Here is a 25,355-nt window from a genome sequence, read left to right as displayed (position 1 = left end):
TTCACTCTAAACTCTGTCATATCATGTGGTATGGGCATATTTCACTTATCCTCAGCCAGAATGATTTACCACAACCCATCTTGTTTTGCAACCAACACCAGCACCACCCCTGCCCAATCCTGGGTAAAAAAAATGTGTAATATAAATACTTCACAATTACTGTAGCTTACAAAATATGAGAATTCAAGGTCTGGCATCATGTTTCAAGACCTAGTTTAGAGGCTTTAAAAAAAATGAACAACAGGTTTCATTTCCCTCAAGAAACACATTTACTGCAATTGTTTGCTTTCCCTAAAGACCACTAAGGGCTCTCGACAGCTAAATTCAGCCAAAAATCCTTTCAGCATCATCACTTATTTATTACTGAGAAGACCCATCTCATTAAATTTAGTCTGGACTACACTGACTTTTTAAAAATGAAAACAAGGTGTGCTTCTTCTAACAGATAGGCTGGTATCCCAAGATGAAAGTCATTAAAAGGACCCTACTGTGTAATGTGTCTTGTAACATAAAATACTAAAGGAATAGTGGAGGGTGAGGACACACACGTTTTCTACAAGATGAAGGGCTTGGGTTTCTAAAAGGAAAATAACAACTAGCAGCAGTTGCTGTCAAAAACTGTGTTCAGTAAAAATAAAAAAACAGCAAATGTCTGCCCCCATCACACCATTCTTGCTGATGGAGGAAGTTAGCACCACTTTGGGATGCTGACAAGAAAGAGGACCAGCTTGTTAGACTTAGCTGTATTTATTACTACCAGATATACATAGTGCTTATCAAACTCTACAACACCAACTATTCAGTATTTTAAAACATATGACAAAAATAATACAAAACTGCCATAGTATTAATACTCAAACATTCCTCAGCCCCCAATGGCTTGTCTACACTCGAACAAACCATTGGGTTTTAACACATGTTAACTCACATGATTGAAAATTCTAATGTAGACAGGACACAATCATTTTAGTTGACCCTTGGATTAACCATGACCAACTAAAATGATTGTGCCCTTCTATACACTAGAATTTTCTGTTCTCTTAGTTAACACATGTTAAAATCCAATTCTGTATTCAAGAACAGACATTCTACATATGAGCCCTCATGCCCAGAAAATCAAAAAACTCAAGTTTTTCCTAACTGGGTGGGGAGTCAATTCCAGAAATGAATTCTCTTTACTAAAAATACCCTGTCACCAGTCCCTGGACAAATATATCTAGGGACTATAAACTTAGGCAGGGTGATTTCAGCCAGTTTAGCTCTCATCCAAGCCTCTATCTCAGCCAAGATCTGTGAACACAATTGCATTGTGACTGACTGCACAGTCCAGATCTGATTAAACAAAGATCTAAAATTAAGCGTTATTGACATTTGATGGCAATGCAGTCCAAGCCATCTCACTATCTCTTCTAGCAGTCTTACACACATGTTGCACAAGAGAGAATTGTACAATAAAACTCTGCATGAGGCAGATGAGCAGCGGTTGTAAACTTCTTGGGACAGAGACTCTCTTTGTCTAGGCTCCGTATGGTACTGAACACACTGGCATGCAATAAATAATGACCAAAAATACAGACAATCAGTACAATATGGTAGAAAGAAGGTAAAAGCAAATGGAAGGAATTTTCTCCTGTCTTCTGAAGAGTAACTAGGCCTTTTCTTCCACAATATCATATTGGTGCCTTAAGTGAAATCAGAAACAAAGTCAGCAATTAAATCATGGCTGCAAAACCAGAAGAATAATCCAGTGGTTAGGCTGCTAGCTAGGTGTCAGAAGACCTCAGTTCAATTCACTGCTCCACCACAGATTTCTTCTGTAATCTTCGGCAAGCCACTTAGTTTCGCTGATTCTTTGTCAGTAACATGGGAATAATGTTGCCCACTTGCCTACATCACAGGGGGTGTTGTGAGGATAAACATATTAAAGATTGTGAGGTGCTCAAATACTATGGTAATGGGGCCATAAAAGCACCTTAGATAGATGGGGGGAGGTGGGGAACTATATGGGAAGGTTAACTAAAGTCTTAGTAAGGAAGTCACCCTTCTTTTATGAAGACAGCCTATTAATAAGTCCAGCAATTTGGATTTCATTTCAGTTTCAACATGCTTTAGTTATCACAGTTAATGGTTCACAAGCTTCTGGTCTGTCCAAAGCAAAATACAGTGCTAGTTTACTATGTTCCAAAGAAAGAAAGTAAATCTCTTCTTCTTGTACAATCTCTTCCATATTAGATTGCACAGGACAATGTAAAAGTCAGAGACAAACAACTCCAAAGCATGGAGATACTCTCTCTCTCTGTCTCTCAGAGATGCTATAGTGTGTTCTACAAGGTATCTCCTCCTCTATAGTGTGGTACCTGCAGCTCCGTGCTCATGATGTCTGAATGAATGGGTAGGTGCCTCTTTCTGCCTGATAGCATTTTGGAGTCACAATCTTTTCACCTGTCTACGTGGGGAAATGCAGAAAAGTAACTTCTTCAAACGAAAAATTCAGAGGGAGCCATCCTAAACTTCAGCCACCAGGAGTGGGCCAAGAGGGGAAAGGGTGCAATGGGGAAGGGCTGGCACTAAATTATTTTGGGGAGCCCTGAAAAATCTGATGTATCTAGGTCAGTGGTGGGCAACCTGCGGCCTATCAGGGTAATCCATTGGTGGGCCATGAGACAGTTTGTTTACATTGGCTGTCTGCAGGCACGGCCACCCGCAGCTCCCAGTGGTCACAGTTTGCCGTTCCTGGCCAACGGGAGCTGCGGAAAGGTTGCCCACCACTGATCTAGGTCCTGTTTACTCTTAATACACCCTGGCCTTCAAACTGGCTTCATGATCCAATAGGGTTCAGTGGCTGAAGTGACATCATTTGTATAGTGCTTGCTGGGGCGTTAATCTAAGTGGGAGCTGTTCATCTGTGATTTCAGTTAACCTGAAAAAGAATAAACTAAAAGATTCCCATTCCTTGTACACCGAATGCCCTTGCAACATTGTTATTCAGGGAAATTAAACCATTTAGACTGTTGATTAGGGTTTTTTTGGGGAGAAGGGCTTGATTTCATAGGTTATGTTTATATTTTGTCAATGCAAATCTTTGATTTTAAAATAGATGGAAGATCCCACCCACAGGGGATACAATAGAATGCAACAAAACTATTACAAAAAATGTCTTCTCCGTTTAGAAAAGATGTAAGTTCAGATGATCAAACAATCCGACTGTCCGAGCTTCTACAGAGACTCCATTATGATTTTGAAATAAATGGAGTAGTACCAGGCATGAAAGTGGCTCGTAGGTCAGATTGTGGAGCACTTCACCATGTTGGATATTTCAATGGAACTATTGGTGTTCGTGACTAAGTGCTCAGCAGGGTGAGAAAGGGCAACACAACCTGACCCAATCATGTTAAATGAAAGCCAGATTCTGAGAGTCTTCCTCACTTTGTGTAGTATATTACTGTGGGAGAAGTGGCACAAAAATCTTGGGGATGTTTTGTGTGGTAAGGTACTACTCATTGTGAATAAGAAGATTGAACATGGCCCTGAATGATTTGGGGCCCAATCCTGCTCCCATTGAAGTAAACGGAATGAGCCCTTTGGGCTTGATTGCCACAACTCCAGTTACTCTCCAGCTCAGACTGTGACTCCAGCCATGGGGTAGGGCGCTGGGGCTATTCAGTATACACTGCCCAATGCAAGCAAATTGGCAGTGAGGAGAATGGGAGGAGCCCTGTCTTTGCACTCACACTCATTGCCCCTCATAGAGTAGCTGGCGGGGTTCACAGTATGGGGAGAAAAGGGATGAAGTAACTTGCTCCCTCCCCAGAGAAAGGTGGGGGGAAAGGGAATAAACTGTGGTTCTGAATCACAATTCATTCTTTGGTCTGCTCCAGGCCTGACACAGCTATGTGACACAGATCTGCTCTTGCACATGTGGAAACTTACCTGTTAAAATTAAATTAATGCCAAAGCGATATGTACCATAAAACAGGACAACCCTAGATTAATGGAGCTCATAAAATTAGGAGTGAAAAAATGAAGTAATTTTCCAGATACAATAATAGGATAAAGCATTTTGGACAGCCCTGAAATTAGCCAATAAAATATTTACCTTACTTGCTTTAAAAAAATCCCGGACATTCTGACATGTGGTACCTTTCATCCATAAGTGTTGCAGTTACCATAACAACTTGATCCATTTGCTCAATTACGTCATTTTTATCTAAGTATTTTGGAATTTTTATGGCTTGTTTAAGAATTGCAGTTGCTTTGCAAGCATAATGAAGAATTGAAAATGCATTTAGGATTATTGATTATGCTTTTTTTAAAAAAGCTTTTTATTAAGTCAAAGTTACAATAAAATGTTAACATACTACGTTGTACAGTACTTTTTCAGGATCAGGTTAATAATCAAAGACCCTGACTAAAGACTCTGGCTTGCTAGCTGAGGAGCCCTTCTCCTCTGAGTATGCTAGACATTTCTAAATAGCTACTTCGTTTTGGCAAGAGATAGAATATTAGTTTTGTCCTCTAAAGTACTGTATAGTAGACTGGGGCTGAAGTTGTCTTTTTGTTATTTGTGTCAATAGTACCTAGCACAAAGGAGTCTTAATTCCTGGCTGGCACCTCTAGACACTAACATGACATAAATAATAAAAAATAGTAAGTTGGAGGAATGAGGCTTCTAAGTGTAGCATCTTCACTTTTTTAGCCGAATATCTGATAACCTTTAATGCTGATTTTAATTCCTTGATAAGCCAAGGTGTTCATGCATCTTTTGGGTAAAGTGCTCCCTGGACTCTCTTCTTCAGTATTTGGAAAAAAAAGTAATACTGTGGTTGTTAGCTAAACTTTACCAATGTTCCCAGTGAAAACATCACATAATCCACCTACATTCCATCCATGTTTATCATGCAGGCTACTCAAGGGGCTAGATTATGCCAGCCTTAGGGCTTCTCTATATGAACAAAAAGAAAAAGGAGGACTTGTGGCACCTTAGAGACTGACAAATTTATTTGAGTGTAAGCTTTCGTGAGCTACAGCTCACTTCATCGGAATGCATCCGATGAAGTGAGCTGTAGCTCACGAAAGCTTACACTCAAATAAATTGGTTAGTCTCTAAGGTGCCACAAGTCCTCCTTTTCTTTTTGCAGATACAGACTAACACAGCTGCTACTCTGAAACCTGTCTATATGAACAGTTAGCATGCAGTGCAAGCTGGGTGTAAATCTATCTTGCACCAGCCTGCTGTGTACTAACTGTCATATGGACACCACACACTAAACATTCCATAGTGTGCTTTGATCTACACTGTTTTGAAACAGGAGTTGATTTACACCCATGCTTGCCACACGCTAACTATTCATACAAACAAGCTCCTAGGCATGCTGTGTACTACCTACTGCTTGCAAGTAGCTGCTTGGTACTTCTCAATAGCAGTAAGGATGGCAGAATCTGGTCCACAATTTTCCTAACAACATAAGAATGAGCTTTTTGTCAACACTGCTGTGATATACAACAGGAGTGTGCAAAGCTGAGGTCTATATCTGACACCAGGTTTAATAATACATACCATGACCATCATCCAAAAATTCAGTTATGGTTGCTGAAGTGCATTTGGACCAGGGTTTGGACGCATCAATGCTAGTCAGGATGGAGGACATTAAGCGCTTATCTTCCATGGAGCCAAAGTTCTCCTCACAGAATTTGGAGTCATCATGGGAAAGCCCAAGCAGGTGCCCTGTAGCAATGCAAGTAGGAAATGTAATTATATTATTTCCCAGTGGATAGGATTTTAGCAGGGAAGTGTCTATTCAGAGTGGGATGCATCAATCTGAAATGAAAACGTGAAGATGGCCACTTTTAAGCTTTCCATTGGTCAGATTCTCAGCTTGAAGTCAATAGAGTTCTGCTGATTTACACTAGTTGAGACATAAATGGAGCAATGGTGATTTATATCAACTGAGGATCTGGTCCTTAGTGTTTGCAGGATCAGGGACAAAAGGTGTAACAAGGAGGACAAACAGTGATCTCTACAAATACATTGATATTCTGTGACTGACTGGTCAGGAGGGTGCTCAAGATGAATATCTCTGAGTGTTTTCAAATACCAGATTTACTCAGTTGCTAAATCTAGCAACAACATCTACTCCTCTCAGTCTCTGGGAAGCAATGTATTCATTCAAATACATTTTCTATTTCACGAAAACATATAATGTATTCCGACATACTGCGGCATAAATGTTCGGCAGAATTTAGCTATGCAACTCTCTTTAAATGTAATTAGTCTCATATAGTTAAAACCTGTACACTACAATAAAAATTGATCTCCGTTACTATCTGCTATAGTAATGCGATATTATTATGTGGTAATACAGTGTAAATAACAATTCTATACAACAGTATGCTTGCACTCATTCATACATTACTGTAGCAACATATTAAACCAACTATTTATATGTGATGAATGTCTAATTATAGACTTGTGATATCTATGACATGTAGGCATTGTTTTTTTCTCTGTATATATGAATATTTTCCTTTGGGGATATTTAATATGTATGAGCCATATTCTGCTACCCTCACTCTGCAGTAAGGTAGTACTCATGTTTTAGGGTGGTCAATTCTGGCCCTATGTTACTATTTAAACACCCCATGCAAACACCAGTTTAAAAGAGTTGACAATTTTTTTGTTTAAGGCAAGTATTGATGCTGAATAAAACTTATTGGAAATATTATTATCTTGAAGAGATGTGTCTCTTAGAAAGAGCGACTGAATAATCAATGTGCCATTGGTAACCTATATTACAAATTCTATGATGTTATAGACTGATAGCTTAGCGGATCAACAACTAATTTAACAATGAAGGCTCTATGATGTTCTGCTTCTGACTTTGCTAAAAGCCCTGCAAGCCTTTACTCAAACAATGAGCTTCTTCAAGAAACCTTAAGACCACACTTTGTTTCGCTGTCTCACCATATGATGTTATCAGTTCACAGTACTTGTATCATATTAATGAAATGAATGGCAGGCACCAGGGTGTAATTCAATGTCTGAAAAGAACTCTAGGTGCAATCCAACTGACATATTAATAAAGACTGACTCACGTAAGCTTCTTAGCCACTGTAACTAGAACTGCTTTGTTGACTTGTTAAATCACTGCCTCGTAACAAATTTACACCATTAGTTCCCACAGCTCTGCTGACATATTGCAGGAGTGTTGGTCAGTTTCTAATGAGAACAACTGGCTATTACCATGACTAAAGCTAAATGAACTTGTTGATGCATTGATTAATAGGAGTATTAACACAAAAAATAATTTAAAATATCCCAACAGCCATGAGAATGCTATGCTGATGAGATCTAATAGCATAATGGACGGCAGCTTTAACGGCTCAAAAACAATTGACAGCATAATGTCTAAATATCAAAGGTCATTAGAGGGCACTAAGGTTGCATTAATTACATTCAGGATAGTGTGTTTGTGAAATAAGGCATTCATATCCCATGAACAACAAGAGGAGCTGCATTTCTAAGTCTTTGGGCATTGTGCTGAATATTTGCCATTAAGTGCCTATAAATACTCTACGATTACCACAGAAAGGGATATGTAACATTACATGGCACATACTATTCACTAAATATTTGGGTATGGATAGTTATTGAGTGTGAATCAGCAAGTACAAAACTTAACAATAAAAAGAGAAGACCCACTGAAGTTAATATTAAGCATCAGTGAGGTTAAATAAAAAATGTATTTATGCATTTTTATATATTCCCCAGCATGTTCCAGGGTAACATAGCTGGAGCACCACAAAGCTGGCCCTGTAAATATATACCATCTGCTCATTCAGTCCAATTACTACCCAACAAAATTAATGGTGACCTAAGTCACCCAATGGACTACTAAACTTTTCACAATTGCAAGTGCTGTAGTGAATCAATGTTTCACACTGTCCACTGGAACTACTCAAGATTTATATCTGTATAATTGAGAGCAGAATCTGATGCTAATCCAGATTTACATTAATGTAACTGACAACAGAATTTGGCCTATTGTTTTAGGAGCAATGTAGTTGCCTGTTATTTTTTCATTTAAGAATATTGCAATAACTCAATACTATAATTCATGAATAACATTGTTGCTGCTTGGGAAACTATTAATCACCTTTAGTTTAGATCTTACTGGGTCTCCTATCTCAAAGTAAAAGGCTCAGATGATTTTGGAGCTTGTTCATACTGCTACAATTTTATCAACTAAAGCAAATTTAGAGAATGAAGAATCAGTGTTTCTGGCACGTTAAAAAAAGTGAGAAATCAATTCTGTCAGAAAACAATTTTAGTAGCTTACTGATTTCTGAGATAGTAAATTTGAAATGACAATTTAAGTAGGCAAGACAAAAAAAGAGCGGGAAAAAGGTAGAATTATTATCCCCATTGTACACGTGGGGAACAGGCATGACTGTTCCCTCTTGGCCATGCGTACCTTCCTTTCTATCCATCCATCCACCTATCCAACCTACCTACCCACACACACACACACACACAAATAGTAGGGTAGCAAAGTCAAGCACTCAAAAGTTAGGGAATGCCTGAATTAAGGTTGCACATGCAACCTATAAGCAGGCAAAACCCCACTAAAAACTGCAGGTAAGAACAGAAACCTTGGGAAAATATTCTTCTAACAAGTGTTTTTATAAATGGTGCCAACTGCAGCATGACACTATTTTGTACTACTATGAACTTAAGTCAGGAAAGAATAATAATAATACTAAAAAAGGCTCCCAACAGCTGTCTGACAATGACTGATTCAGACTGGGTTAGTAGATCATTTTATGTTTTTTACTTAATGAAGCATCTTACTGGTGTTGACAGTTCCCACTGAGTGAAAATGATACAATATCATTTTCCCAGAAGGATGGTTTTTAGTTATGTTATGCTGCAGGAATGCATAAAAGGGTAAAAGAAACAGAGTAGATGATGCAAGGTTCCCCCTGGTGCATGCTAGTCTTCTTACACATTAAACTGTTCTCTTCCAAAACAGCAAAAGAAAATTTAAATGGACTCACAGCCTCATTAATCCTTCTGTTTTGAAATTAGGGAAGGATTGTTCATTTTCCAAACTATTAAAAGCAACATTAAAACAGTATAAGGACTTTGTCCTAAGAAATGCTGAATGTTCTTTGTCAACGTGCTCAGTGCCCTCAAATCCTATTGACGCCAATGGGAGAGGATAGAACTCAGCACCATGGAAGAATTTTTAGCACCTCACAGGATTGAGGCCTATATTTTCAGATGGACACACAGAATCTTGCAGAAAAATGAGAATACTCCTAAGGGACTGTCACAAACCCACCAAAGCCTAAATCTCTCTGAAAACCAGTGCACAATAGGCCTGATTCTCAGTTATACCACAATTCCTTTACTGTGCTCTGGCAGAACAAAGGGGTGCAGAGGGTCTCTCTGACCAGCATGGAGCTGGCATAAAGGGCTTTATGCTAGCCTTGCTCACAGCGTCTGGCATAAAGGGTGGTTCAGGGGCACATATGGGGTGTGTTGGGAGCTGTGACCAAAACTTTCCGGCTGTTCTCTTCTTCCCATGGACTGTGAAAGCAGAACAGAAGTCTGAGCACACCGAGTCTGCTCTACTTTATGCTGGGGGTCAAGTAGATCCCAGGTGGGCCTCTGTACATGGGGAGTGCAAAGGTAGCGTCAAATCACCTTTACTCTCCATCCCTGTCCCAAGCACAAGAACAGAGTGAATGAGAATCTGGCCCAACATATAGCATGTAAATTACAATGTAAAATATAATCAAAGATCCAAAATAGTGTTTGGGGAGCAAAGTCTGTTATGCGTATACATTATCGTTTAGTCCCTGGATTAAACAGCATACTAAAGTATTGTCCCTAAACTAAATTTGACCATTGGACATATGCAATGACAGAGCGTGCTAAAAAATGTTCTAAACATTATAATTTGTTTACTTAGGAAAGCTCAGCTCAGATGAAGCATCTGTTTTCAGTGAGGTCATGCCTTTCACCTAATTTTCCAGCTGGGATGATTGAGATATAAGAAGGTCAAGAGACTTGCCCAAGGTTGCACAATGAGTCAGTAGCTCACATGGGATTAGAGTCCAGCGATCTCCTGGCTCAGAGGTTTTTGCTCTAATCACCAGTCCATACATTTTGGATAATCACTTTTTCTCTTCCATGCAGTAACTCATTTAGGATAAAAACAAATTTTTTACATTGTTTTTCTAACTATGAAAAACAATTGGTCTTCATGAAGAGCCACATCCTGCTATCACTCACAGGGAGAGATCACTTTGAAGTCAATGGGAGCTTTACATAAAAACTGACAACCATAAGCAATAGTGATTTACAAAGTTCTGTTTTATAAGGTGTTTTGAATTGTAAAAGCACAACAAAATTCATACTGAGAATCTAAAAATGTGCTTTCCCCTCTACTTTCATTTGAATCTTCATTTTCTTTGACTGGTATTCTTCAATTATGACCAAAAATTTACTTTTTAATTTAAATCTTCAGCCCAGAGGCAATTTTAAAATCTCATAGTTAATAAAGCTCTGGACCACTGACTTGAACCTTAATGATTGCATTAAAGTTCAGTGCAATAGCAGACAAAAACAGAGAACAATGCACAGCCAAAAGGGCCTTGTCTTACAGACATCACATAGACAGAACTCCCACCAGTCACTTATAACAGGCTTCAATGGGAGTTCACATATACATTCAGTCCAGGATCTACATCAGGATCTGCTGGTGTTGACCTTGATGGAGCACATGGGTGGCAGAAAGGCCACTGTGGAAAGGTTCAAGAGAAGAAAACAGCTGCCATCTCGCCTCCGTGGGGGTGGGTGGGGAGGGCTGTAGAAAAGTAGCTCATCCCGAAAAATGTTTAGCATTGCCTGGGAAGAAGGCACGGCCAGGAGATGCGCTGATTCAGCACATTCTCTCAGAAGCCTCCATCAGCAGGATTCCTGTGCCTTAAATCTGTTCCCCAAATTTTGAGGCACACCACATGAATCCCCTTATGAGACACAAGGAGATTAGATATTGCAGGAATGTATAAATTACATCTCCCTGTGCCAGGTTCATTGATTCTCTGACTACAACATGAGGACTTCAGGGATCAGGACCACAATGTTTATCTTCATTTACAGCACTAGCAGAATATTAAAAAATTCTTTGCTCTCCTCTAGAACATGAAAGGCTGTGGGGGCGGGACACACATGCCCAACATACACTTTTACCGATAATAATTATCATGTTGAAACATCAGGCGAAACCTGGTTTCATTCCCACTTCCCTTCAGATGGCTGGGACGCTGATATTTGACTCTGTGGGTTTAATTTATGATGTTTCAAGATCCACTGCAGCTTATCAAAACACAGCCTTGTTTAATCTAATCATGTATGAGGGTATATTCCTACCTAGATCAGCACAACTCCCGAAAACCTCTAACCACAGCAGCAAAACTCGGCAGTGAGGCTGTTGTGTCTGAGTCACTTCCAAAGTCTCTGGCTGAACATTTTGCTCTGATTTTGGATCCTCTCACTTCTCCTTCACAATCACTTCACAGCCTTCAATAAAGCAAGGAACTTAACAGGCTTAAAAACAAGCATTAGAGAAAGAAAAGCTTACGCATGTTCAGAAATTGAGGATTCAGGTATTCTAAATCAAATCAACCTCTTTCCGCCATCCCACCTTCCATTCCCACCTACAGCCAATTACAAACTGGCCCAGCTTCAGGAAAAGGCGAATTATTTTTAAGCCCCATGTGTGCAGCAGGTGGAATGTAATAAAAATATTTCTGGATGAGCCAAGATTTTTTAGTAAACATTTAACCTGGCATTAACGACAAACCCTTTTGTACAGCGCCTGTTTGTATTTTGAAACCATCGCTGAAGTCTCTGCCCTATTCCTTACCTCTCACCAGGACTTAGTGTTGAGTGCTCATCTTGTTTCTGAGGTCTTAACCCAGATGCTTTGGTAGCATCAAAAGTTAAAATGTAAGCTTGAAAAAGAAGATACAAAAAGAATGTATTAAGTGATTCTTCCCCTGGATACCATCAGAGAAGATTTGGATGAATTGTAGTCTCTTGGTTTTAGAAAGAAACTCAGACTAATTATTGTCACCTGGATATTTGCCCAAACTTTACCTTTCATGTGGGAAGAGTAAGATGAAAGTTAGACATCCTTCACCATTGTTTCTCGTGCTATGAGATTCTGTGCCCTTGGCACTGTATCCCCTTGGGATGGAAGGACTACAAAAGATTTGTTCCGATCTAGCCTAGGGCTTTTTCTTATCTGTTTTATCTTGACAGCCTTAAACTCAAAGGGCTACATCTTCATCAGTAAAAACAAAAAGCTACTGTGAATTTAGTTACATTTCGTGCATATACGAAATAACACAAATGTTAAAACACTGACATAGACAAAGAAAATGACAACTTTCTCTGCGTACTCACATATCTGTCATATAGTATAATTTACCTGTGAGTAAAAGCGGTGCTCAGATATCAAGCGAAACTCACATTGACTTCAAAGTCTTGTGGAGAAAGGTCATAGTCACAAAGTTTGCATGCAGAGTTTAAACACGCCTATTTCAGTGTGAGGGAGGTTCAGATCCAGGCTCTGGGTTTGGCCTTTTATGGAGATAAGAGACAACTATCAAATTCACAGCTGGGTCCAGGTTCTGAACCTGCCCTCAACCCTTTTATCATTTTTGCATCTGGGGTTTTGGTTTGTGTCTATACTTCAGTATGTTTTTCCTGAGTAAGGATTGCAATATCACTGTCTTTATACTGAGCTCAGAAGCATGTCTGCAGTGTTAAGAGTATTTGCACTTGCAACTGTAAACTGGGTTCTCACAAAATGGGAGCATGTGCTAACGCATACCGTAGGATGTTGACACAGAGAAAAAGTTTCAGTAAGAAACATGTTATTCCCAAATTGTAGCTTCCATACCGCTCCATAATGTCATGACTGTACCTATCTGTTGAAAGTGGAGAGGAGGAATTACAGGGAAAAGGATTCAGAGTAACAGCCGTGTTAGTCTGTATTCGCAAAAAGAAAAGGAGGACTTGTGGCACCTTAGAGACTAACCAATTTATTAGAGCATAAGCTTTCGTGAGCTACAGCTCACTTCCTCATCATTTTCTTTTAGGGAAAAGGATGAAATTAATGAACAAACAAAAGCTTAATTAGATCAGTGTTGTAAATGTCAAGTTACATTCTAAAAATAAAACACTGGGAAGAGCATATGTGAGCCACATTACTCAGGAGGATACAGAGAGCAGTGATGTGCCAGTTTGATCACAGACGGAGAATTAGGCAATTTTCAAAAGGCCAGATGAATGTTAAGGTTCCTAGCAGAGAGACTGATGTTATCCTCCATCACTGCTTACCAAAATTGCCTTCTGCAAAGTTGAAATAAAGAACAATTAAATGTTCAGTTGGAGCCTCACCTGGTAAGTTTCTATGCACATGTAACTCTCCATGAAGTAAACAGGAGTTTTGCATGCTGTTTTGCGGTGAAGACAGTGGACTGGGATGCAGGTGATGTAAACTGGGTTCCTGGCTCTGCCGCAGGGTTCCTCTGTAACGTTGGGCAGATCACTGGTTCTCTGTTTGCCTCAGCTTCCCAATTGTGGAATGGGGGTAATACTGTGTCCTTTCTCCTAGCCTTTGCCAGTCTTATTTCTTTAGACTGTAAACTCACTGGGGCAGGGTCTGTCTCCAATTATGTGTGGGAAAAAAATCTAGCACTTTGGGGTCCTGAAATCAGCTGGGGTTTCTAGATGCGGCGGTAATATAAATAGCAACAAGTGGTTACTAAATTGACAAGTGTAATACTGAAAATTAAAGGATGTCTGGCGACTCTGCATCATGTCAAAAGCCACATTCTGATTGGCTGCTTGAGCCTTTTAATAACATCACGCTCATGCAGCATACCTCAACAGGGCACAGATGGGACTTCCACAGCGTTAGCAATGAAATCTTTCTCTCACATTTCTATAGTCCCCACTACCATGGGGCCTAAGCACATCACAATTTTTGATGTGTTTATCCTCTGTGAGGTGGCAAGTATTTTTACCCCCACTCTAAAGTGGGGGAACTGAGGCACAGGGAAAACTAAGTGACTTGCTTTAGGTGACAAAGGAAATCTGTGGCAGAGCAGGGAATTTAACTCATGTCTTCTAAGTTCCAGGTTAGAGCCCTAAACTCTGGACTACCCTTCCTTAAGGGGAAGGACAAAAAAGCTGCAACTGTCAGGAAACAGAACCCAATAAAATAGATCCAAAGTAACAGGGAAAAGTTATTTACAAACCTTTTCCTACGTGTTTTGCTCACTTTTCTACTAGGAACTATTTGCCATGGAAGAAGGATACATTGCATAACCACTCCTAGAACTGTTTTATTTTTAAAACTGAAAGGTAAAGATAAATCCAAATCAGGGTGTGCATGAGTAACCTACTGGTGACCTTTTCATGTTCATAGAATCATAGAATCATAGAATATCAGGGTTGGAAGGGACCCCAGAAGGTCATCTAGTCCAACCCCCTGCTCAAAGCAGGACCAATTCCCAGTTAAATCATCCCAGCCAGGGCTTTGTCAAGCCTGACCTTAAAAACCTCTAAGGAAGGAGATTCTACCACCTCCCTAGGTAACGCATTCCAGTGTTTCACCACCCTCTTAGTGAAAAAGTTTTTCCTAATATCCAATCTAAACCTCCCCCACTGCAACTTGAGACCATTACTCCTCGTTCTGTCATCTGCTACCATTGAGAACAGTCTAGAGCCATCCTCTTTGGAACCCCCTTTCAGGTAGTTGAAAGCAGCTATCAAATCCCCCCTCATTCTTCTCTTCTGCAGGCTAAACAATCCCAGCTCCCTCAGCCTCTCCTCATAACTCATGTGTTCCAGTCCCCTAATCATTTTTGTTGCCCTTCACTGGACTCTCTCCAATTTATCCACATCCTTCTTGAAGTGTGGGGCCCAAAACTGGACACAGTACTCCAGATGAGGCCTCACCAATGTCGAATAGAGGGGAACGATCACGTCCCTCGATCTGCTCGCTATGCCCCTACTTATACATCCCAAAATGCCATTGGCCTTCTTGGCAACAAGGGCACACTGCTGACTCATATCCAGCTTCTCGTCCACTGTCACCCCTAGGTCCTTTTCCGCAGAACTGCTGCCTAGCCATTCGGTCCCTAGTCTGTAGCTGTGCATTGGGTTCTTCCGTCCTAAGTGCAGGACCCTGCACTTATCCTTATTGAACCTCATCAGATTCCTTTTGGCCCAATCTTCCAATTGGTCTAGGTCCTTCTGTATCCTATCCCTCCCCTCCAGCGTATCTACCACTCCTCCCAGTTTAGTATCATCCGCAAATTTGCTGAGAGTGCAATCCACACCATCCTCCAGATCATTTATGAAGATATTGAATAAAACCGGCCCCAGGACCGACCCTTGGGGCACTCCACTTGATACCGGCTGCCAACTAGACATGGAGCCATTGATCACTACCCGTTGAGCCCGACAATCTAGCCAGCTTTCTACCCACCTTATAGTGCATTCATCCAGCCCATACTTCCTTAACTTGCTGACAAGAATACTATGGGAGACCGTGTCAAAAGCTTTGCTAAAGTCAAGAAACAATACATCCACTGCTTTCCCTTCATCCACAGAACCAGTAATCTCATCATAAAAGGCGATTAGATTAGTCAGGCATGACCTTCCCTTGGTGAATCCATGCTGACTGTTCCTGATCACTTTCCTCTCATGCAAGTGCTTCAGGATTGATTCTTTGAGGACCTGCTCCATGATTTTTCCAGGGACTGAGGTGAGGCTGACTGGCCTGTAGTTCCCAGGATCCTCCTTCTTCCCTTTTTTAAAGATTGGCACTACATTAGCCTTTTTCCAGTCATCCGGGACTTCCCCGGTTCGCCACGAGTTTTCAAAGATAATGGCCAGTGGCTCTGCAATCACAGCCGCCAATTCCTTCAGCACTCTCGGATGCAACTCGTCCGGCCCCATGGACTTGTGCACGTCCAGCTTTTCTAAATAGTCCCTAACTGCCTCTATCTCCACAGAGGGCTGGCCATCTCTTCCGCATTTTGTGATGCCCAGCACAGCAGTCTGGGAGCTGACCTTGTTAGTGAAAACAGAGGCAAAAAAAGCATTGAGTACATTAGCTTTTTCCACATCCTCTGTCACTAGGTTGCCTCTCTCATTCAGTAAGGGGCCCACACATTCCTTGGCTTTCTTCTTGTTGCCAAGATACCTGAAGAAACCCTTCTTGTTACTCTTGACATCTCTCGCTAGCTGCAGCTCCAGGTGCGATTTGGCCCTCCTGATAACATTCCTACATGCCCGAGCAATATTTTTATACTCTTCCCTGGTCATATGTCCAACCTTCCACTTCTTGTAAGCTTCTTTTTTATGTTTAAGATCCGCTAGGATTTCACCATTAAGCCAAGCTGGTCGCCTGCCATATTTACTATTCTTTCGACTCATCGGGAAGGTTTGTCCCTGTAACCTCAACAGGGATTCCTTGAAATACAGCCAGCTCTCCTGGACTCCTTTCCCCTTCAAGTTAGTCCCTCAGGGGATCCTGGCCATCCGTTCCCTGAGGGAGTCGAAGTCTGCTTTCCTGAAGTCCAGGGTCCGTATCCTGCTGCTTACCTTTCTTCCCTGCGTCAGGATCCTGAACTCAACCAACTCATGGTCACTGCCTCCCAGATTCCCATCCACTTTTGCTTCCCCCACTAATTCTACCCGGTTTGTGAGCAGCAGGTCAAGAAAAGCGCCCCCCCAGTTGGCTCCTCTAGCACTTGCGCCAGGAAATTGTCCCCTACGCTTTCCAAAAACTTCCTGGATTGTCTATGCACCGCTGTATTGCTCTCCCAGCAGATATCAGGAAAATTAAAGTCACCCATGAGAATCAGGGCATGCGATCTAGTAGCTTCCGTGAGCTGCTGGAAGAAAGCCTCATCCACCTCATCCCCCTGGTCCGGTGGTCTATAGCAGACTCCCACCACTACATCACTCTTGTTGCACACACTTCTAAACTTAATCCAGAGACACTCAGGTTTTTCTGCAGTTTCGTACTGGAGCTCTGAGCAGTCATACTGCTCCCTTACATACAGTGCTACTCCCCCACCTTTTCTGCCCTGCCTGTCCTTCCTGAACAGTTTATAACCATCCATGACAGTACTCCAGTCATGTGAGTTATCCCACCAAGTCTCTGTTATTCCGATCACGTCATAGTTCCTTGACATCACCAGGACCTCCAGTTCTCCCTGCTTGTTTCCAAGGCTTTGTGCATTTGTATATAAGCACTTGAGATAACCTGTTGATCGCCCCTCATTGCCAGTATGAGGCAGGAGCCCTCCCCTCACAGACATTCCTGCCTGTGCTTCCTCCCGGTATCCCGCTTTCCCACTTACCTCAGGGCTTTGGTCTCCTTCCCCCGGTGAACCTAGTTTAAAGCCCTCCTCACTAGGTTAGCCAGCCTGCTGGCAAAGATGCTCTTCCCTCTCTTCGTAAGATGGAGCCCGTCTCTGCCCAGCACTCCTCCTTCATGGAACACCATCCCATGGTCAAAGAAAACCAAAGCCTTCTCTCCGACACCACCTGCGTAGCCATTCGTTGACTTCCACGATTCGACGCTCCCTACCTAGGCCTTTTCCTTCCACGGGGAGGATGGACGAGAACACCCCGGGGAGGATGTTGTTCAAGGCATTAGACCTTTGGCCTCATATTTTCCAATACACCTGTGATGTCCACTTGTTTCATATTAGTATGCAACCTGTGGGTTTACGGTTATAATTAACCTATCTCTTCAGTTCCTAATGTTATCAACCACATGAATAGTACCATGCCAATTACATGTCCAATGCATATTTTAATACAGGAAAATCAGTACATATGTATTCACCACAAATGATTGAACATCTTTACAGGTTATGTTTTAAAAGTATAGCCCATACCTGCTGCTTGCTTTTGCTTGTGGCAGAAACTGGATTATTACCTTCAAAGGTAATAATGCTGTTTTTGATGCATCATCCTTAGCATGAAGAATGTTGTATCTGATTCTCCTTCACCATATGCCTGTTTTATGTGAGTCTAACTTCACTGGGCTCTGTTAAATTATTCCTGTTTTACACCAGCATAAGTAGGAGAAAATTGAAGCCCAACTTTTCTGAGTCCCCTGCTATGAAACCTTCTCCAAGTCTAACTTACTGTCTGCTAACCAGTGTTCTATGAATGTTATTTCAAGACTCCACCAGTTTGTTTTTGCTTTCATGTTCATAGACCTCTGTTGATTCCACCTGTCATTGCTAGTCATTCACATTCTGTCTTTCAAAAACCACTGTGAAAAATTCACATATTTTCTCTTTTAGGGGTAAATCCAAACCCGATGTATGTGGGTGTGAAAGTCCTGCTGGTAGCAGAACCACTGAGGTTCCATGCTGTAGCAGACAGAAGAGTCCCCTTCTGGCCCCCTATGCATTTACCCAGCCCCAGACTGTGTACTTGGGATGCACACAGCTGTGGATTTGATCCTTATTTCCATTTATTTTATTGATCTTCCTAAGAAAGGACACAATCCTGCAAAAAGTCCAGCGCCGTCTATGAGGTGGTAGGTGCCTTCAAATCCCACTGAATTCAGGTCAAAGTAAGGGTTTGACAGGGTCAGATTAATTAGTTACCACATTTGGGTTCTCATGTTATAACACATCATAAGTCCCTTAAAGAACTGCAGACAATTATTCTGATTTGCTTCTTAGCTGGCTTGCTTAACCAATCCTGCTAATAGAAAAGACCAGCTAGCTTTGGAATACTTAGAATACCCCTGTCCTGAGGGTGTTTTCTGCCCTGCTAGGTGAATTCCACTGAATAACTAAGTTATTGTAAAATTAAACCCACTCCCTTCCTGCAAAAAAAGGGAACTGTAAGACTCCAGTATGGTAGGAAGGAATTCGGCCTTCAGCTTAGACACATCAGGGTTTTTCCCAAAGAGTTTAACTACAGGGTAGTCCCACCACACTTTTATTTTTCTTGACCTTTACTGTCATCTAAGTACCAGACTAAGCAATGTTAGTGTGTTTTTTGCCAGTGTCTCCCACTTTGGGTCTCTCACACACACACACTTCCCAGCATCTCACACTTTGGGTAACAAACACACACAAAGACCAATCTGTGACTGGACACCCCCTCCTTATTAAAATCTTATGGTGAGGAAAACCTGGCTATTAGTTTAAACAACTTAGAACTAGAGTTCTTGTGTGCAGTGGGGTACTTATTTATCCACTAGTTTCAATCCCTGCCTTTTTTATATTTAAAATTATAGCTTTTACAGGTTCACGGTAAACCTCTAGGTAAGAAAGTGGTGGGATTTTTTTCAAAGAAAAATCTGCTTCCAAATTACTAAAAATAATTCAAGCATGTTTATATTTTCTTCTAATTGAGTTCAAAGGTATCATCTTACTCATTCATCTTCTCTCTTCTCTTTAATGTATAAGATATTTAAAAGTATTCTATGAATTTATTACTGGTGAAAAGTATCCACAGAACAGATCTAGTATGAGTGGCAGCAGTGCAAGCTTCCACAGCATTCTCTGCCAGTATGCATTAACCTTTAGCTGGAGGTGCCATCTCTAGAAGTCAGAGGATAATTCAGTCTATGTGCTCCTTAATTCCTTAGCCATTCTGCTAAGGGTGTCAAGGAGGGAATCAGTCAGCTCCAGTTCTGAAGGTGGGTTTTGTGATGTGGACTCTTCTTGCTGGGAAATGAACTAAGCAAACACAATTCCTATAGGGTCAATGAATAACTATCATATAGTGGCACCTATCTACCAATGCTTTGAATTTGTGACTTAGAAGGGCTTTATCTCCTATTATGATTCCAGCCCCCCTGTTTAAGAACTTTCAGGATCAGGATCCACTCTGACACCATTTTATAGGTTTTCCTACAGCAAATGATTTAGCTCAAGCCATCTGTAGTTTCATTCGACTGTGTCACTGCAAGAGTGCCAGGTTAGTTTCTCCTTATTATTTGAGGGTGTCTGGTGGAGAGGCTAGAGCCACTAACATGAAAACCATGAGTAAAGCCCAAGTGACTTCTGATTGCCATTCTAGGGATATTAGACACAGGACTCTTTCCCCCTACCTGCTAGCTATTTGAAAACTGAACTAGTGCAATGATACTCCCCAAACAAACTTTACTTTGGTTTGGCATGAGGTACAAGGCAATTCAGAAGTTGGCACTGCCTGAAAGTCTCTTGCCTTGTTATTTCCTTCCAAGAATGTTAAAAAAATTGTTTTCCATTTCCATTACCGTTCACGCTACAGAGCTAATAGTTTTTATACAAACAAATCTCCAGCAATTATGATAGTATGAATGATTGAGGAAAGTGAAGATCTGAAACATAGTGTGGGATCTACTGGTAAATTAAAACTGACGAAGGTGTCAGCAATCTGTCTCGAGGAATATATGATACCAGATGTAATTTACTGGTATGCAACCCCTCCTCCATCATTAATGCAGTCTTAAATGTCACCTTCTGAAGGCCACAGAGTGGATTTTTAGTGTAAATTATTGCCTGCTGAGCATCAGCTGACACATGGTTGAGTGATTTTTGAGACTAAGTCTCTGGCACCTAAATACTATTTTCAGCTATTTTAGAACTGATTTTAATATTGCATTTCACCATAAAATTGGAATGTTAATAGGGTGAAAATAATATCAGCATTTTCCCATTCCATGAAAGCTGATTTCAGCCCACTCAGCAGACAATAAAAAAACATACTGACTGAATGTTCATAACGATTGCTCCTGAAAGGTCCAGTAAGTGATTCTGCAGTGTAAGTTACTTCCCACAGTATGTATACTAGATGCATATAAACCATAATAGACCAGGCCAATATTTTCTCATAAGGGACATGTACTGACATTTTTGGACAGTAGCAGTCCTTGAATTTTCACTTCAACTACTGATTTAAACTGACATTGTCAGAAAGGAAACACCTACTGTGCGCCTTCACTTGCCTTCTGATCTCTTATTAGTTAACCCCAAAGTGCATATGTATACAGCTTTAATCCCCAAGTGTACATCTGAACCAGGGGAAATCTGGAATTAATTGTGAAGTATTTTGGTTACTAATGCAGCTGTTACAAGTGTTTGATTTGGCAAGGGAACAGAAAAGGCACTGCATACCAATTTCGTGAGCCACTGTAAAAGCTGCATGGAGGCCGTCATCTTCAATCACTGCACAGCTGCGTTCAGGAGAGCATATGGTCCCAACGTCTGCCATTCCCAGAGTATCACATGAATGATGCCCACATAAATCCTGCCAAGAAAGAGAAAAAAGTCATTAAGATAAATGTTTATACCCACAGGTAACAACAAGTAGAGTCACCGGCCCTTTGCAAACAGCTGGACCCAGATAATACTACTAGTACTTTGGACGGTCATCTATTAAGGATCTCAATGCACTTTAAAAGCAATCCCACCCCCATGAAAGTCAATGGGAGACTTTTCATTGACTTTGAGGGGAGTTGGATAAGACTCGTAATTAATTACTATGGTGCCTAGAGGCTCCCACTGACATCAGAGTCCAATTGTGCTAGGCCAGGGATCGGCAAACTTTGGCACGTGGCCCATCAGGGTAAGCCCCCTGGTGGGCTGGGCCAGTTTGTTTATCTGCCGCATCCGCAGGTTTGGCTGATCGCAGCTCCCACTGGCCGCGGTTCGCCGCTCCAGGCCCATGGGGGCTGCGGGAAGCAGCGTGGGCCAAGGATGTATTATTAATCGCCATTTTACAGATGAGGGAACTGAATTGTAAGTGATTTTTTTCAAGGTCACTTAGAGAGAGCTGGGTATGAAAACAGATTTCTTGACTCGCAGTCTCCTGTTGTAACCACAAAACTATGCATTCCTAAATGGCACTTATAATTAATAATACCTATATTTTTCATCAGTAGATCTCAAAGCACTTCACAGGCGTTAACTGATTTATCCTCATAACATCCTTGGGACGAAGGGCAGTGCTATTATCTCCTTTTTATGGATGGGGAGCTGAAGCACAGAGAAACTCAATGACTTGCGCAAGGTCACACAGGAAGTCTGTGGCAGAGGAGAGAATTGAATCCCAGATCTCCCAAGTACTAGACTAGTGCCCTGACCATTGAACCATTTTGCCTTTCTTGCTGTCCTTTAGATTGTCGAAAAACTATGCTGTATGCAGTGTGGTTGGAGCCATGTAGTGGTGGGAGTCTGCTATAGACCACCGGACCAGGGGGATGAGGTGGATGAGGCTTTCTTCCAGCAGCTCGCAGAAGCTACTAGTTTGCACGCTCTGGTTCTCATGGGTGACTTTAATTTTCCTGATATCTGCTGGGAGAGCAATACAGCGGTGCATAGACAATCCAGGAAGTTTTTGGAAAGCATAGGGGACAATTTCCTGGTGCAAGTGCTAGAGGAGTCAACTGGGGGGAGCTTTTCTTGACCTGCTGCTCACAAACCGGGTAGAATTAGTGGGGGAAGCAAAAGTGGATGGGAATCTGGGAGGCAGTGACCATGAGTTGGTTGAGTTCAGGATCCTGACACAGGGAAGAAAGGTAAGCAGCAGGATACGGACCCTGGACTTCAGGAAAGCAGACTTCGACTCCCTCAGGGAACGGATGGGTAGGATCCCCTGGGGGACTAACATGAAGGGGAAAGGAGTCCAGGAGAGCTGGCTGTATTTCAAGGAATCCCTGTTGAGGTTACAGGGACAAACCATCCCGATGTGTCTAAAGAATAGTAAATATGGCAGGCGACCAGCTTGGCTTAACGGTGAAATCCTAGCGGATCTTAAACATAAAAAAGAAGCTTAGAAGAAGTGGAAGGTTGGGCAAATGACCAGGGAAGAGTATAAAAATATTGCTCGAGCATGTAGGAATGAAATCAGGAGGGCCAAATCGCACCTGGAGCTGCAGCTAGCGAGAGATGTCAAGAGTAACAAGAAGGGTTTCTTCAGGTATGTTGGCAACAAGAAGAAAGCCAAGGGAAGTGTGGGCCCCTTAATGAATGAGGGAGGCAACCTAGTGACAGAGGATGTGGAAAAAGCTAATGTACTCAATGCTTTTTTTGCCTCTGTTTTCACTAACAAGGTCAGCTCCCAGACTGCTGCGCTGGGCATCACAACATGGGGAATAGATGGCCAGCCCTCTGTGGAGAAAGAGGTGGTTAGGGACTATTTAGAAAAGCTGGACGTGCACAAGTCCATGGGGCCGGACAAGTTGCATCCGAGAGTGCTGAAGGAATTGGCAGCTGTGATTGCAGAGCCATTGGCCATTATCTTTGAAAACTCGTGGCGAACGGGGGAAGTCCCAGATGACTGGAAAAAGGCTAATGTAGTGCCAATCTTTAAAAAAGGGAAGAAGGAGGATCCTGGGAACTACAGGCCAGTCAGCCTCACCTCAGTCCCCGGAAAAATCATGGAGCAGGTCCTCAAAGAATCAATCCTGAAGCACTTACATGACAGGAAAGTGATCAGGAACAGTCAGCATGGATTCACCAAGGGAAGGTCATGCCTGACTAATCTAATCGCCTTCTATGATGAGATTACTGGTTCTGTGGATGAAAGGAAAGCAGTGGATGTATTGTTTCTTGACTTTAGCAAAGCTTTTGACACGGTCTCCCACAGTATTCTTGTCAGCAAGTTAAAGAAGTATGGGCTGGATGAATGCACTATAAGGTGGGTAGAAAGTTGGCTAGATTGTCGGGCTCAACGGGTAGTGATCAATGGCTCCATGTCTAGTTGGCAGCCGGTTCAAGGGGTCGGTCCTGGGGCCGGTTTTGTTCAATATCTTCATAAATGATCTGGAGGATGGTGTGGATTGCACTCTCAGCAAATTTGCGGATGATACTAAACTGGGAGGAGTGGTAGATACGCTGGAGGGCAGGGATAGGATACAGAGGGACCTAGACAAATTGGAGGATTGGGCCAAAAGAAATCTGATGAGGATTCAATAAGGATAAGTGCAGGGTCCTGCACTTAGGACGGAAGAACCCAATGCACAGCTACTGACTAGGGACCGAATGGCTAGGCAGCAGTTCTGCGGAAAAGGACCTAGGGGTGACAGTGGACGAGAAGCTGGATATGAGTCAGCAGTGTGCCCTTGTTGCCAAGAAGGCCAATGGCATTTTGGGATGTATAAGTAGGGGCATAGCGAGCAGATCGAGGGATGTGATCGTCCCCCTCTATTCGACATTGGTGAGGCCTCATCTGGAGTACTGTGTCCAGTTTTGGGCCCCACACTACAAGAAGGATGTGGATAAATTGGAGAGAGTCCAGCGAAGGGCAACAAAAATGATTAGGGGACTGGAACACATGAGTTATGAGGAGAGGCTGAGGGAGCTGGGATTGTTTAGTCTGCAGAAGAGAAAAATGAGGGGGGATTTGATAGCTGCTTTCAACTACCTGAGAGGTGGTTCCAGAGAGGATGGTTCTAGACTATTCTCAGTGGTAGAAGAGGACAGGACAAGGAGTAATGGTCTCAAGTTGCAGCGGGGGAGGTTTAGGTTGGATATTAGGAAAAACTTTTTCACTAGGAGGGTGGTGAAACACTGGAATGAGTTACCTAGGGAGATGGTAGAATCTCCTTCCTTAGAAGTTTTTAAGGTCAGGCTTGACAAAGCCCTGGCTGGGATGATTTAATTGGGGATTGGTCCTGCTTTGAGCAGTGGGTTGGACTAGATGACCTCCTGAGGTCCCTTCCAACCCTGATATTCTATGATTCTATGATTCTATTTTGGTCCCAGGCTATTAGAGAAACAAGGTAGGTGAGTCATATCTTTTAGTGGACCAAATTCTGTTGGTGAACGAGACAACAAAATTAACAACAATATTACCTTTCCCAATGCTTTTGCTTTCAGATGGTTGCATTAATGTTACATTGCGTGGACATGCATATACATATTTGGCCTGATGTAAAGGTCAACAGAAAGACTCTCATTGAAATGTCAATGGGCTTTGGATCAGGCCCTTATGTATTTTGCATATATGTAGTATGGACTGCTAAATCGTCAGAAAGTTTAGCACACTGTAATGTGCAAAATGCAATTAACAGACAGAGATGGTCAGATGGCTTAAAGGGAAAATACCAAAATATGCCTATTCCATAGTCCATCTACCACTTCAGCATGGTTGAATGAAAGTGCCATTTGAAGACAACTATATTTTCAAATGGATCTGTCAAAGAAATATCTCTGCTTGGTACCTTTTTTCTCTAAAATAATTCAGATTCTATTCCTTTCTTCCTTCCTTCAAATCTCCATTTAAAATGCACCACTTC

The 25,355-nt window shown here is 41.8% G+C and overlaps 1 protein-coding gene across 1 annotated transcript in view; it reads right to left on the bottom strand.

Annotated features, from left to right (window-relative positions):
• Positions 1–25,355, bottom strand: part of ADAMTS5 (ADAM metallopeptidase with thrombospondin type 1 motif 5) — a 48,173-nt gene that overhangs the window by 12,633 nt on the left and 10,185 nt on the right. The window contains exons 2-3 of the mRNA XM_084622195.1: positions 21,232–21,364; positions 5,558–5,725 (exon numbers count right to left, since the gene is read on the bottom strand). Of these exons, the coding sequence (XP_084478321.1) occupies positions 5,558–5,725; positions 21,232–21,364 (301 nt within the window). The remainder of the gene's footprint in view (positions 1–5,557; positions 5,726–21,231; positions 21,365–25,355) is intronic.

Source organism: Lepidochelys olivacea (assembly GCF_965140295.1).
Source record: "Lepidochelys olivacea isolate rLepOli2 genome assembly, chromosome: 1".
Taxonomy (NCBI): Eukaryota; Metazoa; Chordata; order Testudines; family Cheloniidae; genus Lepidochelys; species Lepidochelys olivacea.
The sequence above is the reverse complement of the archived record's forward strand: the minus strand, read 5'-3'. Positions and strand labels throughout refer to the sequence as shown.